At 45.6% G+C, this 17,915-nt stretch overlaps 1 protein-coding gene across 1 annotated transcript in view; it reads left to right on the top strand.

The window, feature by feature from the left end:
* Positions 1-2,070: 2,070 nt before the first annotated feature.
* Positions 2,071-17,915, top strand: part of HDAC5 (histone deacetylase 5) — an 84,750-nt gene continuing 68,905 nt past the window's right edge. The window contains 2 exon segments of the mRNA XM_063138681.1: positions 2,071-2,972; positions 2,975-3,217. Of these exon segments, the coding sequence (XP_062994751.1) occupies positions 2,939-2,972; positions 2,975-3,217 (277 nt within the window). The 5' untranslated portion in view covers positions 2,071-2,938.

Here is a 17,915-nt window from a genome sequence, read left to right as displayed (position 1 = left end):
TTGGAGCAGAGAACACTAGAGGCTGCTTCTAGTAGCCTTGTAAACATTACTTTAAAGTGTTGAGGCTGAACAGGTATTGCTTGTGTGAAGAGATACTTTTTTAGGTTGCTATTGCATTGGATGGCTCTGTATCCACTTGCATATAAAGTGACAAAAGGGGCTACAGAGCCTCCGTTCCAGCCTTGAAGGCAGCCCTTCCCAAAGCCAGCACCCTCCAGATGGGTTGGGCAACGGCTTCCATCATCCCCTTCTAGCATGGCCATTGGCCTGCCTGGCTGGGGATGATGGAAATTGTAGTCCCACACATCTGGAGGGTGCTGGGTTCCTGCTCCAGATGTGTAGTTTGGGAAGGCTGCTCTAAAGCATAGGCCTCAGAGGACATTCAGCTCCCTCCTCCACAGCCAAGGGAAGGGAATTGTCACTCATTTCTGTTGCCTGCTTTTCTCACTGCCTGGACAAGAAGAGTCTTTGACATGTCCTAACTTCTCTGTACTTCACTCTCTAGGCTGTCTTTTTTATTGCCATGCTCAGTGCACCTGACAGTATTCAGGTAGGAAGCTCTCCTGCTTTCCCACAGGTTCTTTATCTGGCTTGTTCCCCTATGAGAAAAGGCTACAATGTTTGGGGCTTTTTAGCTTAGGAAAGAAAAAGGCAAATAAGGGGTGATAAGTTACAAATGTATGAAAGTAAACATGATGTGGAGAACATGGATATAGGAGAAGGGTTTTTATCATTCTAGAATAGGGGTGGGGAATCAGGTTTTAGGGGAGGGGCCAAATTGCCCTCCACTGAGCTTTCTGTGGGCTGGATGATGTCAGTGGGTGTGGCCACACCCACTGACATCATCAAGAGGTGGAGTACCCATTTTGCTTTTCTCCATGCTGAGAGAGGCATGAGCAGCCACTCCTCCCAGGACTAGCCAAGTCACTGGCTTCGAGCGTTGCCCACTGTCTCCATGGGGATGCTGCATGAATGAACCCAGCCAGCATCATCATCCCCAACTGGAACATGGGCCGGAGCTCCTTGCTTCAGCCAGGGACTGGCTTCACTCACCCCATGTCTTCCCCCATTGCAGATGACATGAGATGGGTTAAGCACTTAGTAAAGCACCCTTGACACAAAGTAAAAGGAATCTCCTTGATATCTACAATTGGACATAACAAGGGGATTCATCTCTGCCTCTTCTCCAAGCTCCCAGGAGCCTCTAGACCACAAGGTGGGGTTTGGGGAGAGCAGTGAGAAGGTCCCATGGAGGGAGCCCAAGCCTCTACAGGTGGATTTGGCTCTACGGGCCAAATGAGGCCTGTGGGCTGGAGATTCCCCACTGATGGACTAGAACTTGGAGTTTTCCAATGAAGCTGAGTGGTGGAAGATTTGGGACAGATAAAAGGGGAAGAAACTCTTCACACAGTATATAGTTAAATTATGGAATTCGCTGCCATAAGACGTAGCAATGGCCACCAACTTGGATGGCTTTAAAAGGGGATTAAACAAATTCATGGTAGATAAGGCTATCAGTAGCTACTAGTCCTGATGGCTCTATGCTATCTCCAGTGTCAGAGGCAGGCTGCTTCTGAGTACCAGTTGCTGGGGAATACCTGCTATTGTATTCATGTCCTATTGTGAGCATTCCAGGTTGGCCACAGTGGGAACAAAATCCTGGACTAGAGAGGCGTTTGGTCTGATCCAGCATGGATCTTCTGTTCTTACGAATTGAGGAGGGACTCAGGAGATTTTTTTTTCTGCTGTGCTATGCTTGGATGGTTCTACAACCACCTTGGGCATGCTGTGTGCCTGCTGGGACAATTTCCAGCCTTACAGATTTGAATGGTTGAGGCTGTGCAGAACTTTCAGTAGCCCAGAAGGGTACAACTTCAGCACACATGGCAATATGCTCATCACACATAATTTAGCCACGATGCAAAATAATAATAATAATAAAAAATGAGTTCAGTTACCTTGGTGGATTTTGTTTGTTTTTAGTGTCTACACAGCCTTGATATCTGCAAAACTTTGATTTAGGATTACAGCTTTTGACAGTTTGGTTTTTTCCCTAAGGACTATCCCGTTTAAAATCACTGGGCTTTAATAAACCAGCCAGGCTGCATCTGTAGGAGGACTCTGGCATCCACTACACAGAAGCAGCCATTCCAGCCCCTTTTGTTCCTTGCCTCGCCTTGCTTCTCTTTGGCTTGGCAGCCGGCACAGCCTCTCCCCCAGGGAATCTTTTCCACTGACCCCTGTGGTTGAAATGCAGCTTCTGATAGGCAGGCAGCTCCTTTTGCCTGAACCATCCCGGCTCCCAGAGAGCTCGGCTGGGTTTATTTATAGCTGGCTCCTCCCCGACGTTCTATTTCAGGTCACCCCCGGCAGAAGCCATCTCGTTTGGTGGCAGGGATGGGAAACAATCGCATGAAGGGAGCCGGCTCTGGCGTCTCACGGGAAAGAGGGCCTTTGTGAGATTGACAGGGAGCTGCAGCCCTTCTTTTGTGAGAGATCTCCTCTTCTAGAGACCAGCCCCATCGCTCTGGAGTCCTGTTTTGTTTTTCAAACCTCTCTCATGGCTTAAGAAGATGCTCCCTCCCTCCCAGAGTGAATCGAGCCACACCTGAGATGTAACCCTTTTCTTCCCCCCCCCCCAACTCCTTTTCTTCTGCCTCTGCCTTTTTGCATCGTGAGACTCTCTTGCCCCATTCGCTTTGGAGTTGAGAAAATAGTTGTCTCCCCTTCACTCCTTCTGCCTTGCAAGGAGATTTCCTTCCACAACAAGCATTTTTTTTTCCAATTTTCCTTTCCTGGCAGCTTTGATTTATTCTTGGGGCTTTCCTCACCGCTACCACCACCACTGCTGTGAAACCATTTAACTTTCGCAAGGAGACTCTTCAACAAGGAGGACGGATGTGTGTGCGTGTGTGTGTGGCTGGTTTAAAAGAAGGGGATGCTGGATGGTTTGAATTGGCAATATAGCATAAAAGCAGACGCTCCCTCGAAGCCTTTGGCTGTGCAACGGATCGTCATAAAGGGAAACTGAAGTGGAATAGCAGCAGTGTGCGATCGCTCCTTGGCATGCTTCTCGTATCCTCGGTGTGGGGACTGCCAGAGATGTTGCAGACAATTTACGAAACCGAATCGTGTTTTTCTTCAGATGGAGTTTCTGGACGCGAGCCGTCGCTGGAACTCCTGTCACGGGCACAGATCCATGCCATACCTGTGGCAGGTGAGTGTTGTGTGGATCTATGAAATGGTCCTTCAGAGTCAGTAACCATTTTTTAAAAGCAGTCAAGTATGTTTGAGGTTTGGTCTGGAACTGAGGGCAGAGTAGCTGACATGCTTAGCTCATAAGAGAGTGTCCCTGAACAGTGCAGAATGGCATCTGAACTCTCAGAAGTGGGCTTGGTGTTCCCTATAATGCAACAGAGGGCAGGAGGACTGGACAATTCCCATGGACCTTGAATTGCCCCACTTTTAAATATCTAATCTTTGTGCAGTTCTGGTGCCTAAGATAAGGAATGTTGGTTCTTTAACTGTGATGTTATCACCTAGGAATTTCCGATATGTTTACATTCATGGCCATGGACTTTCATGTGGGCCCCTTGAAATGTAGGTCTCTGGTGAGGACTTAATTTAAATCAGGCCTCAGCTCCAAAACATTTTCTAAACACTAGGGCTCAAGCACATGATCTGTAACAAATTGTATGGAAAGGAGTGTGCCTCTGATCATGGGAAGAGTGTTTTCTCCCTCACCACTGAGAAACCACAGCCAGCATCTTCCCACACTAGAATATGAGGGTGCCAGGTTTCCAAGCAAACATGAAGCCCAGCACCTATTTTTAAAGAAATTAACCAGTAGAACTGTGACTTGCCAGGATTCCACCCCAGAATCCTCCCCTCACCCCAGTGTTATCACTCACCTCTGGAGCACATTAAGTAATAAGGATGCCTTTCTATTTGTGCATGCTCTTCTTTGTTATCATATTACATATTCCAGGGTTGAGACCTATGCTGAATGCAAAAGAAGACCTGCATTCCAGAGTCCAACAAACAGAGTTTGAAATTAAGTAGAAAAGCAGGTTCTTTTTGTTGGTTCTAGGCTGAATATGAAAGTGATCAGGCCAAAGGTTGCATTGCATCCCTCTGGTTGGGGTCGATCTATAGACTAAATAGATTCTATTCCATTTACCTTCCTTTGTATCCCCATAAGTCAGAAATAGCAAAGACAGGGAAATGAGCACTTTGGGCTTTCACCGTGTCATCTTTTAACAGGAGTGCATCTCAGTGCAACTTAACAGGGCATTGTGATCCTATGTTGAACCTTATTTTGGTCCCACCTCTTTCTTGCCTAAGATCCTGTTTGCTGACATAGGAATGCAAACAAGATCTTGGCCAACGTGCACATTTATATACATGGATGGTATTTGCTGGATTGGGAGTAAGACTGTCTCACTCCGCATTTCCCTCCGGCTGCCTTACAGCAAGGGAACAATCACATTTTTGAGCTGAAGTAGATTTGAAATAAACCCACTGTACTGGGAAGCCCATTTCACATTGGGAAATCTGTGGTTATTTAAACCACAGCAGAGGCTCCAGCTGGGCTGAGCCCTGCTCTTCAGAGTACTTAGCATCCTAGTTAATCCTGGTTTGATACAGTCTGTGACTCACATGAATGTGGAATTAAGTCCCGAATCTTCCAAACAGCTCAGCATGCTAGATCAACACTTGGCAATAGTTTCATTCCAGGAACTGCTTTTCTTTTTTTCCGTAATTGCTGGACTGCAAATGTTGTGGAGGATGTATGTTTGCTGGGCTTTCACAATGTTAGTCTCCCAAGTGATAAGCATCTGGAAAAAAACTGAGTGTTTTTCATTATAAAGGCTTTACTGCACTATCTTACCTGGGGCTTTAATTGCAGCCCATTGGACTCAAGATGATTCTCTATGCTCCGCACACATTCATGAACTCTGGAATCAGGAAATAGCACAATTAGAGGGTGATGTGGCATTTCATCCAGCTGTTAAAAAACAAAAACAAAACAGGCTTGCTTGGACTCCTAAAAATGCGAAGCTGGTCCCATAAGAATTTGAACTATTTCCCCAGGGTTGTAAAAGGACATACACACATGAATAGGCATTGATTGTTATCTCATTATTGATTTATCCTGTTAAAGTTAAATACAAGAATGTCTTGATCTAATAAAAAATATGGGGCATGATCCACTTCCTCATGTGATCATGGAGTCTTTTCCCTTCCCTGTTGGCCCTTCCCTGGGCATGAGTGCATAGTAGAACACTCAACCATTGCCTGCCATGTGAGTTCCATGAGTACTTTTCCCATAGAGGAATGCTATTGACATGCTCTTTGACAGAGTGACATGCATGGTCACCTTCTGCATAGAGCACGATTCATGCCCGGGGGGCTAGATGTTTGGATTTACCCAGGGGAGGTGCACAAGGGCCTTCCATGGCAACTCATAATGTGTGTATTGCTGAGCGCTTGTAACTTGGCAAAGGGACACAGAAGGAAGGAAGAAGGAGTGACCCTGATATCTTTTGCAGTTTGGTTTTTCTTCTTTCCTCCTATGTTGTAAGGCTTGGCTCATCACTCAAATTATCCAGAACTATTTGTTTTGCAGATGCTTTACATGGCACAAAAGCTCGTTATGATGGGCTGATCTGGGGTTTCATGGATTAGGATACATCTGTGGGGGTTGGGTGTGGGGTTGGATGGACTTTTCTGGGTTGGGATGGAGGATGGATTAGATAGCCTTTTGATGTTTAACAAAAGTCTGTGGTTCTGTAAGGCGGGTGGGCAGAAGGTAGATCTTCAGATGTTTTGGACTTCAACTCCGACCATTCATGATCAGAGGACATGCTGGCAGGGGCTTCTGGGAGTTGAAGTCTGAAACATCTGGAGATCCTTCTTCCTAACTCTGCTGTAGGGTTCCTGGAAGAAACTGACAACCAAGGAACCTGCCTGAAGGAACTGGGTTTTTTTGTCTTTATTGTAATAATAATAATGATGAGGAGATGACTTTTTTAAAGGCTTTATAGGCATTTGTCAGAGATACTAGGATGGAATATTGGGTGAAATGATCCAGTGGATCCTTTCCAGCTCAGTGACTATTGCTATGCCTAGTGTATTGTGGAAGTTAAAGGAAATTTCAGAGTGATGCTACAGATTACAATTGCTGTGGGAAACACTAGTATCCCTTGCAGCAGATGAATGAAGTGTGCAAACATTTCCCATGTGCATAGATTTGGGGATACAGGTGTTCAAAGACATGTGCATATTTATTTTACTTTCACATTTTATGTGCTTGTTCTGGAATATACCAGTGTGACACTGGTTCTTCTGCAACAGTCGTAACATGCTGAGTAGTTCAGCAATAGAAGAAATTGCCTAGGGAGGTTATATAATCTTCTTCCTTAGAGATTTCAGGGCTGGTCTACACATGCAGCAACATGAGGTGGAAATGAGGTAGTAGAATGGACTGTACCACTTCAAATTACAGGTGGGAGATCACATTTTTGAATATACCCCTGTGCAACTCCACCCACCCACCCTGCAAGTAGGAAACTAGCTCAGCAGGAAGCAAACTGGGCTAAAATCTCTCCCTCAGTGTGATAGGTTTTTACTTGCAGGTTTTTATTTTTTTAACATTGGGGAGCATTCAAAAATATAACCCCACCTACAGCCTCAGGTGATCCAGTCCACTCTGTCCCTTAAGTATTATGCTATCTCATTCTGTATAGACTAGGGCTAAGACTTGGAAGCCATATTGGTCCTGCAGGATAACAAACACAGAACAAGCTGAGAGCTGGCAAAGCAGAAGCACAGATGTCTCCATGAGCCTGAAATTACAAGAGAGGAGAAGAAAACTGAAGCAGAAGCAACTTACTTGTTTCTGCTTTCCCCATAGTTTTGTAACACACAAGTTGGCTCTGATTCCAAGGTAGCACCTCTCTTTGGACAGTTGTTTCAGAAGCTGGAAGAAGGTTGTTACAATTCATAGTTGACTGGATATTTGGAGTAGGGAAAAAGTAGAAAAAGGCTGGGCAGAAACCTATCACAAATGCTATAGAATGTTCTGCCACTGGATCTCTTCCAACTCTGCATCTTTGGCGAATGTGATATTGCTGGGGCATCTGTTCTATGCATCTGTGCTATGGAGACGGGATGTCCATTTCTGTGCCATTGAGTTGCGGTGATCTGGAATTGAAAAAGTTGTTGACAGTGGGATAGACTCAGAAGAGAGCTAAAAAGGGAATACAAAGTCTAAAAGGAAAATCTATGTTGGGTATGTTTAGCTTAGGGAAGAGAAGACCAAAGGGGGTTCATTGACAGCTTCCATTAAAAAAAAAAAATGTTGGAAAGAACTGGGAAAATTATAGGTCACATCATCCTCTGGATAGGAGAAAAGACAATGGGACCATTAAACTGCAGGAAGGCAAATTGAAATGTCTTACTTTTGTTGCCACAACTACATGTTACATGCAATTGCATGTAAGAAAACCCCAGTGACGGCTGCTCCTAAGAGGCAGTGCTGCTTAGCTCTTGTTAGTGTCCAACAGCAATTATGATGACATGACAGAAAGTGAGGCGGAACCGGCAGGAAATCCTGGCTTGCTTTGTAAATGCTGGACCTTCATGCAGGGGGATGGGGCTCTGCAAAAAGGAATTGCCATTTGTCATTCTTCCATTACAGCAGACCTTAAGGAGGTCATCTGAAGAGATTAATGTTGAAGAGGGTCTAAAATAAAATAAACTATTGCAGCTTTATAACGGTGGAATGCTGAATCTACTCACCACCTATAACTACATGGACACTGCAGTGTCCATGTAAATAGTTCTCAGGATCTGTAGTGACTGGTAGAATGTCCTTGCAAGTAGACTCTATGGTGTGTTTCTTCTTTCTGCATCCCTAATTTTTCTACAGACCTGTTGCTCCTTCTGCATCTCCAAGATCCACCCTACCCCAAGCACTTACTACTGTAGTCTTCCTGTGATCCTCTCCTGTTTTAACTGCCACAACCTCCTCATTGTGACTTACTTCATTATTTAAATAACATTTAACTCTCCCAATGGTACAAGTGCAAACTAGAACTTGGAAGCTTATCATGGTTTGGCCATGATAACGGAACCAGATCATTGTGTTTGACTAACGCTGACATGCTGAAACGCTGCTGTATCCAGTGTGTGCTCAGACGAGGAGGGGAGGGGAAAAACTCAATATCAGAAAATACACACAAAAAAAGGCATGAAAACAATTGACACATCCCTCCCACCAAATTCTATGGCCCAAATTCTATGGTTGGGTCCAGATTTAGTCACAACTAGAGTAGACCCATTGATATCAATAGAAGTTAAGCTAGTCATCACTAATTTACGTTTCCTGGATTTCAACTGGTCAGCTGTAAATGTGACTAAATCTGGACCTAACCCAGTGTCTTGCTCCCGTAGCATTGTCATCTGAGAGCTGATAATACTATTGGTTCTACTTCTACTCCCTTCCCCAGTTGAGATTCTGACTTTAAGGGAAAAAACACAAATTCATGGACAGAATAATTACGTAAATTATATAACTGTGTTTACTTTATTTCCATAGTTCAGTCTGCTTCCAAGATCCTGGCTAGTTTTCAAAGTATATTTCCTTCAGTCACTTTGAAGTCCAAGTAGCAAGTGACTTCTTTGTACAGCAACATCTTGACTAGCTGGCCATTAGCCATAAGGAATTTGGGAATCAGGTCCACATTCCAGTCTCTTCCTCGGCCCATCGACTCTGGGGGACATCATGTCAGGTTAAACCTTCTGTACAAATCTTCCGTGTGTGTGTGTGTTAATAGATGCACTTTCATCTCCATAGTAAGCATTGCGATCCACGTGAAGGACATTCTTTCCATTCACCGACATAATGCCAGAGAGAATACATTCTGTAAGGCCGGTGCCCAGCGCGATCATGTCGTATTCCTCGCTCATGGCGGTGGCAAAGAGGCGGTGGCTGCACGGGCAGGGCTGGGGTTCCAGGCTGCAGGGCCTTGCTGAGGCTTCGTGGGCTCCTCTGGGCTGCGGGGCTGGGGTGGCAGCAGTGTGGCGGCTGCAGGACCTACTGCAGGGGCAGTGGTGAGAGCGGCGGCTGTCGAGGTCAAAGTATATTTCACTTTCCAGCAAGTATTGGAAGGAGGGAAGTGATTAAAGGTTGAGACTAGGTGAGATAAAGCACATTTCAGGGAATCATAGCAATGGAAGTAGGTACTGAAGCCCAAGTGCACACATGAACGCGCACACACACACACTGCCAAATCACTGGCATTTTCACTCTGGTCCCTTGTGGCTTCCAAGGTTTTGCCAGACACGACCTGTGTGCTTTTTCTCTTCAGCCACGAAGAAAGAAACTTGCTTGTAAAGCAAGCTGAGAAACATTCTAAAGCCAAGATTCCTAGGAGGCCTATTTCTGAATGCGAGGCACTACTAGAGTCTCAGACTGGTATCTTGGAACGTGTTTGCAATGCAATCATGGAAACGCAGACTATACACCAGCCCTCTGGTTTAGAAATCTAAACAACAGCAGAAGTTTAGCCAGCAATCGAATACATTAATTATTGCACATGTTGATTAACTCAGAAGCTGGCTTGGCAATTATTTCTGATTTGCTGCTGGAAAACCAGGGTCATTTTCACACCATTTGTGTTTCCTGGTGAGGCTTATTAATGGAAAGTCAGGGACCCCTTGTCATCCCAGAGCAAGTGGTAAAATGCCTTAATAATAACCCCCTCCCTTTTCCTTCCTTCCTCCTTCCCTTCTGATTTCTTTGCATGCCCATTCTGGTTCCTCCAGACCATTGTTGTCCTCCATTGGCATTCTCAGCAAATGGGAATAGTTTATAATGGGAGTGGGGGGTGGGGAAGCTGTGTGAAAAAGCATGCCACTGTCTAAGAATGCCAGGGTGGGTATTTTTAGAGCAAAGGTCTAAGCTGCTTACTGCTGCCAACTGAATGCTAACTCTTGTCGGTTCTGCACTGGTGATTCTTCCTTCAGCATTGTGACTCTGGCTTTTTATCTAACCCATGTTGAGAATGAGAGGGAAAGCATGAATCAACTGGTGTAATGATTTATTTAATCTGTTTAAACTTTTAAAATACGTTTTGATGTATAAACCAGGGTTGTGAGTGCAACTCTGCATTTCCAAGAACATGTTAGAATAAACGCTCACACACACGTACACACACATTTATTTCACTCTGAAAGATGAGGATGAAATTGTAGGGTTCTTGCTGAAATCTCAAAATTGGGGGGTGGGAAGTAATGGGGCAATGGGGCACCTCTAGAAGTTAGAAAGGTGGAGTTTCTGTAGCTCCATATTGGGCTCTAGGGAAACATATTCTCCGCAAGAATATTCCAGACCTGAATTTTCATGTTTCATCTAAAAGTGGGAGGCAGAAGAGTAAGTCTGCAATTCTTTATGGGGAAGGGCAATAGCTCAGTGGTACAGCAGATGTTTTGCATGCAGAATTCCCAGATTCAATCCTTGGTATCACCAGGTAGGATTGGGAAAGACCCCTGCTGAAACCCTGGAGAGGTGCTTCCAGTCAGTGCAGACCATACTTTTCCAGCCTGGCACCCTCCAGGTGTTTTGAACTCCAGCATGCAAACTGCCATCTTGGCCCTGTGGGGAAGAAGAAGGACCGAGGGGACAGGAGCAGGCAGAAGTAACATCGGGGCCTGCTCCTGTTGGACTCTTCCCCCCCCCCCACAGGGCAAACTGCCATCTTGGCCCTGTGGGGAAGAAGAAGGACCGAGGGGACAGGAGCAGGCAGAAGTAACATCGGGGCCTGCTCCTGCTGGACACTCTCTCTCTCTCTCTCTCTCTCTCTCTCTCTCTCCCTCTTTCTTTCTCTCTCCTCCCTCCCTCCTTGACTCCTTTTCCTTGTGTGTCATGTCTTTATTAGATTGTAAGCCTGAGGGCAGGGACTGTCTTTTTTGCTAAGTGTAAGCCGCTCCGAGAGCCTTATTTGGCTGAGGAGCGGGGTATAAGTATGATAAATAAATAAAATAAATAAAATAAATAAAACTCCTTTGCTGTGGGAGCTGCACTGGCTGCTTATTTGCTACTAGACCAAGTTTAAGGTTTTTAAGGATCTGAGAGACCACCTTCTCCTTTACCAACCTGCCTGGTCATTGAGGTCATCAGAGGGCATGCTCCTCGTGGTTCCACATGGAGCTATGGCCCAGTTGGAGTCCACCCGGAGAAGAGCCTTCAGTATGGTGGCCCCCTTCCTCTAGAACACCCTGCCTTTGGAGGTCAGGCAGGTGCCAACATTGGCCACACTATTATTATTATTATTATTTATTTATTTATTTATTTATTTATTTATATAGCACCATCAATGTACATGGTGCTGGACCTAAGGTTTATCCTGGGATCATCCAGGGTTCATCCCTGCCTGAGCACTGGATCCCCTGTGTGTCACCTAGATGAACAGTTTTGACCCCTGGATAATCCAGGGATAAACCTTAGGTCTAGCTATGGCCACTGTGTTGTTTTCGGTACCTCCCCAAAACAGCTCTTTTCCAGGAAGCCATGCTTGGTAGTACAGCTATGGTTTAATTGGCACTCTGCTTAAAAAATAATTATTATTATATTGTGCTTTATTCTTTGTATCATTTTAGCTCTCGCTGTTCACCACTCTGGAATCTCTTTAGATGTGTTGTGTATAAATGTTGTAAATAAATAAATAAACTAACTCCCATCAGCCACAGCCAGCATGGCCAATGATCAGGGGAAGAGGGTGTTGTAGTCCAACACATCTGGAGGCCACCAGGTCTGGTCTAATGATATTGAGCTACATGAACCAGCTTCCAAGGCAGCGTCTTGTGTCCAACAAAAAGCTGAAAGGGAGGGGAGGGCCCATTGAGCTTAGCAGTGAAAGGCTTGCTTTGCATTCAGAAGGTCCCAGGTTCAATTTCCTGGCAGGGTTGGGAAAGACTCCAGACAGAGATTGGTGGGTGGGATTCGCTTGAGCCAGGTGATGGAATTCCTGATCCTGTAGCCCTGCTCTCGTGACCTTACCCCTGATTGAAGTTGCCTGTGCCCTGGACAGTACTACTGAAATAATCTGCTTAGGGTAGAACTATGTATTATGTCAGGAGTGGTGAACTTTTTTAGCCTCAGGAGCCAGATTCCAATTTGGGAAAAGTCTCAGGAAAGATCCAACAGCAGATGGAGCAAAGGGCACAGCCAGGTCAGGGTCAAGGACAGATGTAATTCCTACCAATGTGGACATTTCCCCTCCAAGCATACAAAACACAGCTCAGGTCTATGCATGTCTGCTCAGGAATAAGCCCCAGTGCAACAGCTCTCAGGCCTGCAAAGCCACAGCTCAATACTCTGCAGGGTGTTTTAAAGCTGAATTACTTTTAAATACCCTCCTATCACAGCAGAAGAAGAATGTGGGCTGGTTGGAGTACTCCTGGCGGTTGCATCTGGCCCATCCCTGCATTACATGCAAGTGCATTTTTAGCAAAACCCAAATTTCTACATCTGTTAAGGCAAAACAGCATTGGAAGGGGGCAGTTTGGAATGGAGAATTAGAAGGAGGAGGCAGGGCTTAACCCTTCCCTCGTCCACCACTTTTCTGTCACCGGTTGTCCCCAACAATCGCCTAACCAGTTTTTTTTATGTAAGTTTGCACACTGTACTGCATAGATGCCAAAGTTTCTTATTTTTTTATAGCTAGGGGTGTTAGTGCTCTACACTTAAAGGGGGAGAAAATATCAAAAGTTTTTCATCAGAAGAATCCAAAACCTCAGGGAGATGCTATAACTCAGTGGCAGATCACATACTTTGCATATGGGAGATCCTGGTTTCGGTCCCCAACAGCTCCGGTTAAAAAAAGGATCACATTGCAGGTAATAGAGAAGATGCTGAGACCCTGAGAGCTGTTGCCCTCAGAGTAGACAACACTGCACATGGCTCTAGTGACTAGATTGAGCCCATAGTCTGACCCAACATGCTTCCAGTTCAGGGTGAAATTACATGTGTGTGTGACAAATATGGGGGTCCCTTTGCTGCACAATCCTAATCCAAGGGGCAAGGGGAGCATTTGCAGGGGGCAATTGGATAGGGGTGTCTACCCCTCCCAATATCAGCTGATTCTCTCCTGCAGATTTTATTTAGATTGTAAGCCTATGCGGCAGAGTCTTGCTATTTACTGTTTTACTCTGTACAGCACCATGTACATTGATGGTGCTATCTAAATAAATAATAATAATAATAATAATAATAATACAGATGCCCTCCTCCCTGACCATTTCCCTCTCAGGGACCACAAATAAGCCCGGCTGGGGAAATAATAGACTAAAAATGCCTGCTGCTGGTGCTGATAGGGATATATACAGAGAGGAATCAGCAGGTACAGAAAGAGTTGAGGCCACCCCCATTCTCCCTTAAAAGTGTCCCCAACCCTGCATTTACAGGGCTTCGACAGATGAGGGTTGGGGAACACATATTTGCAGAGGTAAGGCACATTTTGATGCTAAAAGCGCTCCTCTTTCTTGAGGTGTTACATAATAAGCAAAGGTTGCAGAGGGGGGCGGGGGAGAGAATCTTTACTCCCTTTGCTACTGCAAATTAATTGCTCGCAACGTGAGCCTGGCTTTTCCCCTTGCTATCAATTAAAACTGCAGGAGCTTGCATGTAGGGGCTTCCTACCTACGCAAATCCCTCTCCAAAGAGACCAATAAGTCTGCAAATACTGCTGATTTCCCTCGGTGCGAAAGCTTGGAAGACAGGGCATTTCTGCTGTCATTTCCGTGTCTTCACAGATCTGTTCTCTGGGACAGGCTACATGTTACACTGCGGCCAGGTGTACCAATATCCTTGATGGCCCTACAAAGGGAAGGGTGACTTCCGTCTGGAAAGGACTGATTAACCCTTCACCTTCTAGCCCATCCCCCCTAAAATCTCTCCCTTGCCAGTGTTCTGAGCTTGCACGAACCTTGCAAGCACATATGTGGGACCCTGCAAGGGTAAAATCTGCTTGCCCGGATTGGGGGTTAGTTTCATTTTGGAGGTGACTTGCAGAGGAAGGGTTAAATGCTCTCCCTTCCCATCTCTTCTCTGATGCAAATTGTCTTCTTCTGAAGGTGCTTTGCAAGCGAGAGCTTCCTTTTGCATAACTAAAGTGTAATGTGTAGTTTGCCCCTTGGTTACCTTCTCCTTTCTGACCCCGTTGTTATAACTCATCCCTCCCCAACCTGGTGCACACCGGATGTATTGGACTGCAGTTCCCATCATTTGCAGCCTAGTATGAGAGTTCAACCTGCTTCCATTGGCCCATATGAAAGGCTGTAGAGGAACAAGCAGGATGAGACCAGAATTCCTGGCATGGGCTTGTGCTCTGGCTCTCATTTGCTTGCAACAAACTTCTCCCATATATGAGCAGAGCTTTGAATTCCCAAGCTACTGTGAATTCCTTGAGAGGCAGTGTAGTATAGTAGTTGAAGTGTTGGCCCTAGATCAGGGAGCCCTGAGTTCAAACCCCTGCTCAGTCATAAAGCTTGGGCCACTCTCTCTGTCTCAGCCGAATGTACTACTCCACAGGGTTGTTGCGAGGTTTAAAGTAAGGAAATCATATACACTGCTCTTTGGAGGAAAGGTAGACTTTGGCCTCATCTACACCAAGCAGGATATTGCAGTATGAAAGCGGTATATAAAAGGCAGGAGCCACACCATGCAGGATATAGCACTATGAAAGTGGCATATGGTACGCGTCAATGGGCCCCAACAGTTCTCAGTGCACTTCAATACCGCTATAAAGCAGTAGTGTGGCTCTGGCCTTTTATATACCACTTTCATAATGCAATATCCTGCTTGGTGTAGATGAGGCCTAAGCAAAATTTAAAATGGTAAGCCATTTTCACACTCATTTTCTGCTCGCCTTCCAACTCAGGTTCAAGAATTAAAGAGTTTAATATTCTCCTTCTTTGAAAAAGGCAAACTGAACAGTTGCCTAAATTGCAGATTGTTGCTTCACCTATCCATACCCACACCTGGTAGAGGCTTTGCCCCCTTTGCCGAATGTAACGCTACATATGGGATTCCAATATCTGAGTAAATTGCTGGAGGCACTTTATATTTGCATAATGCTACTTCATCTTCCCATTTATTCAGTACTTTAAGTTTGCCTAATGCTTCTGAACTTCTAGGAGTTTGCAGCGTCCAGATTTTCGAGCTTTGTTGATTTCAACCTTCCCCAACCTGGTGCCCTCTCAAAGCTGTTGCTTTTTCTCCTCTAACTTCTCTCTCTCATTTTTCTCTTGGTAAGGCAGGCAGCCTTCTCTGATGTGATACCCTCCAGACATTTTGGACTAGAACTCCCAGGTTTCCAGACCATTGGCCATGGTGGCTGGGGCACATTGAAGTTGAAATCCAAACTGTCTGGAGGGCACTAGGTTGGGAAACGCTGGTTTGTATTATGGGGGGCAGAGCCCCTGTGACGCTCTACATTTAGTTATTGTTTTTAAAATGCTGGGGGGAGGGATGATACGGTTATAGAAGGAGCCAGTGGGTGAGGCTTGTGGATTTCATTAAGGATGAAATCCTTCCCATCCACACCATAATTTGAGCACTACAGTAAGGGGTCCAAATCTGTGTTTCCATCATCTCGAACTTGACTTGGGTCTGAAACCTGGGCAGGTGGGGAAGCTGGAGGGGGAAAGTGGCAGCAAGAGAAGAGTTAAGCCCTCTTCTCTTATTTTTCTTCCCTTGTTTTCTTGGTTAAAACCATGCCCTCCTGGCTTTGGCAGGGCTACGAAGACATGCAGCGGAGGCTGAATGTCTTTGTTTTCACCCACCCTTTCAAGAAGAAAATGCAAGCCCTGAGATTCTAGTGCGTTGTACAAGTGGGTTCGGCGTCTGTGTGCTTTCCTCTCTGCTTGAGCCTGAATAGGCGGAGAGGAACGTTTTGGACTGAAGCGGTGCTAGGGAGGACCCACTGAGGCGAGTTTGGAGCATAGCCCAAAAGAGCTATAAATACATCGAGTGTTTGTGGTGACGACAACCATAAACCTCAGCAGCTAAACCAGAATTTGGCAAAGGCTATCTGCTGTGGAATTTCGAGGTGGGTTATAAAACTCCTGAAAATAGATTCTGAGCAGGATGGAGCTCTTCCATGCAATCTGGGCCTGCTAGCATGGAATCTGTTGCGGTGGAGCGTGCTAGGGAAGGATGCAAAGATCAAATCTGCACAATGAAATCTTGGGTTCAGCACACGGTTTCAGGAAAGAGTTGCAAAATGTCTCTATCCTTTGGCAGTGAGATGGCTGGTGGCAGAATGAGAGAGGTGAATAAGCAAGGAGAATTAGGTATAGAGCTGCCTTCTCCATCCTGGTACCTTCCAGATGTGTTGAACTACAACTTTCATGATCCCCAGCCAGCATGGGCCAATGGGGATGATTAGCCCATGTTGGCTGTGGATGGTGAAAGTTGGAGTCCAACACATCTGGAGGGCACCAAGATGGGGAACACTGGCGTAGAGGGGGGGAAAACATGAATGGAAGCCCTGTGAAAGGAGTAAAATGATCATGCAAGGATGGAAGAAGTTTGGCCCCCAAATGAGGTGCAGTTTCAGTGTCTTAAGTTGCATAATATATTCCACTTATAACGAGTAGTCTGGTGACATCTTAAAAGACTAACAGATTTATTGTGGCATAAGCTTTTGTGGGCCTGAGCCCACTTCATCACATACCTCTGGTGAAGCAAGTTCTGGGCCCGCAAAAGATTATGCAACAATAGATTTGTTGTTCTTTCCGCTGCCGCTAGACACTTCTTGATGCAATAGACTAGTACAAGCCCTCCTTTGGAATTTTTCCTTTGGAATTTTTCCTGAAAGGAGGAGGAGTGGGCTGTGTGTTTTGGGGAGAGGGGGAACAGAGGCTAGGATTCATGGGGAGTGGGAGTGGGGCCAAGGTTTGGAGGTATGATGTATTTTTAGATTAGTTATAGGGTTGTGAAATTTCATGTATATGTACATGTTGGGGCAGTTTCTGTGGATGGCCATTGAAGCTGCTGTTGCTGGGCTGATACCCCCAGATAATATTGATCTTATTACACTGAAGCAGATTATCCAGAAAATGTCTGTAGCAAGGGATGCTTTGAAACTGGCAAAAATGGCCCAATTGGAAATAACTCTTCGGTAAGTATCCTTGGAAAAATAGTCCCAGTCTCTCTTGAGTGGGACAGAATGTTGGGAACATCTATCTATCTATCTATCTATCTATCTATCTATCTATCTATCTATCTATCTATCTATCTCAAAGGGTTCATGGATGATTTTTGCCACCAGCATGGTGTTGTTGTCCTGCCACCAAGTTTATTCTCTCCCCACCACCCCGCTACTGAGTTGAGTGGCAGGTATTCACTCCAAAGTATGCACCCCAAGGGACAGTTCGTATAAACCTGCCCTGGCTCATTGGTGATCTCATTGCCAGTAGAAGTGGATGTAGGAAGGGCAAGGAAAAACTCACTCTGAGCAACTCAGCAGTTGAGGGAAGCTGCTCACAGACATTGTGGAATTCCCTGAGCTCAAGCCAAGGTCAAACAGATGTTTGTCAAGGATGTCAAGGCGTGGGCAGCTTGTGGCCCTCCAGATGTTTTGGCTTGCAACTCCCATCCTCCCTAGCTAGCATATCCAATGGTGAGGGGGAGTTACGGCCAAAACATTTGGAGGGCCAAAGGTTGCCCACCCCGTTTTATCGACAGGCAAAGGGGTAACGTCAGTGCAGCCATGCGGAACCTCCAACCACACTTGCCAGCAACGTGCGGGCTCAAGGTCAGTTTGGCTTTGGGGCCAAAAATGGTTCCCCACCACTGCTTGAGTGCAGTCCTTCTAATTCTCTTACCACACTACAGTGGCCTGCTT

The sequence above is a fragment of the Elgaria multicarinata genome, chromosome 11, assembly GCF_023053635.1.
Source record: "Elgaria multicarinata webbii isolate HBS135686 ecotype San Diego chromosome 11, rElgMul1.1.pri, whole genome shotgun sequence".
NCBI classification, from domain to species: Eukaryota; Metazoa; Chordata; class Lepidosauria; order Squamata; family Anguidae; genus Elgaria; species Elgaria multicarinata.
This window is presented reverse-complemented; position numbering and strand designations above follow the sequence as displayed.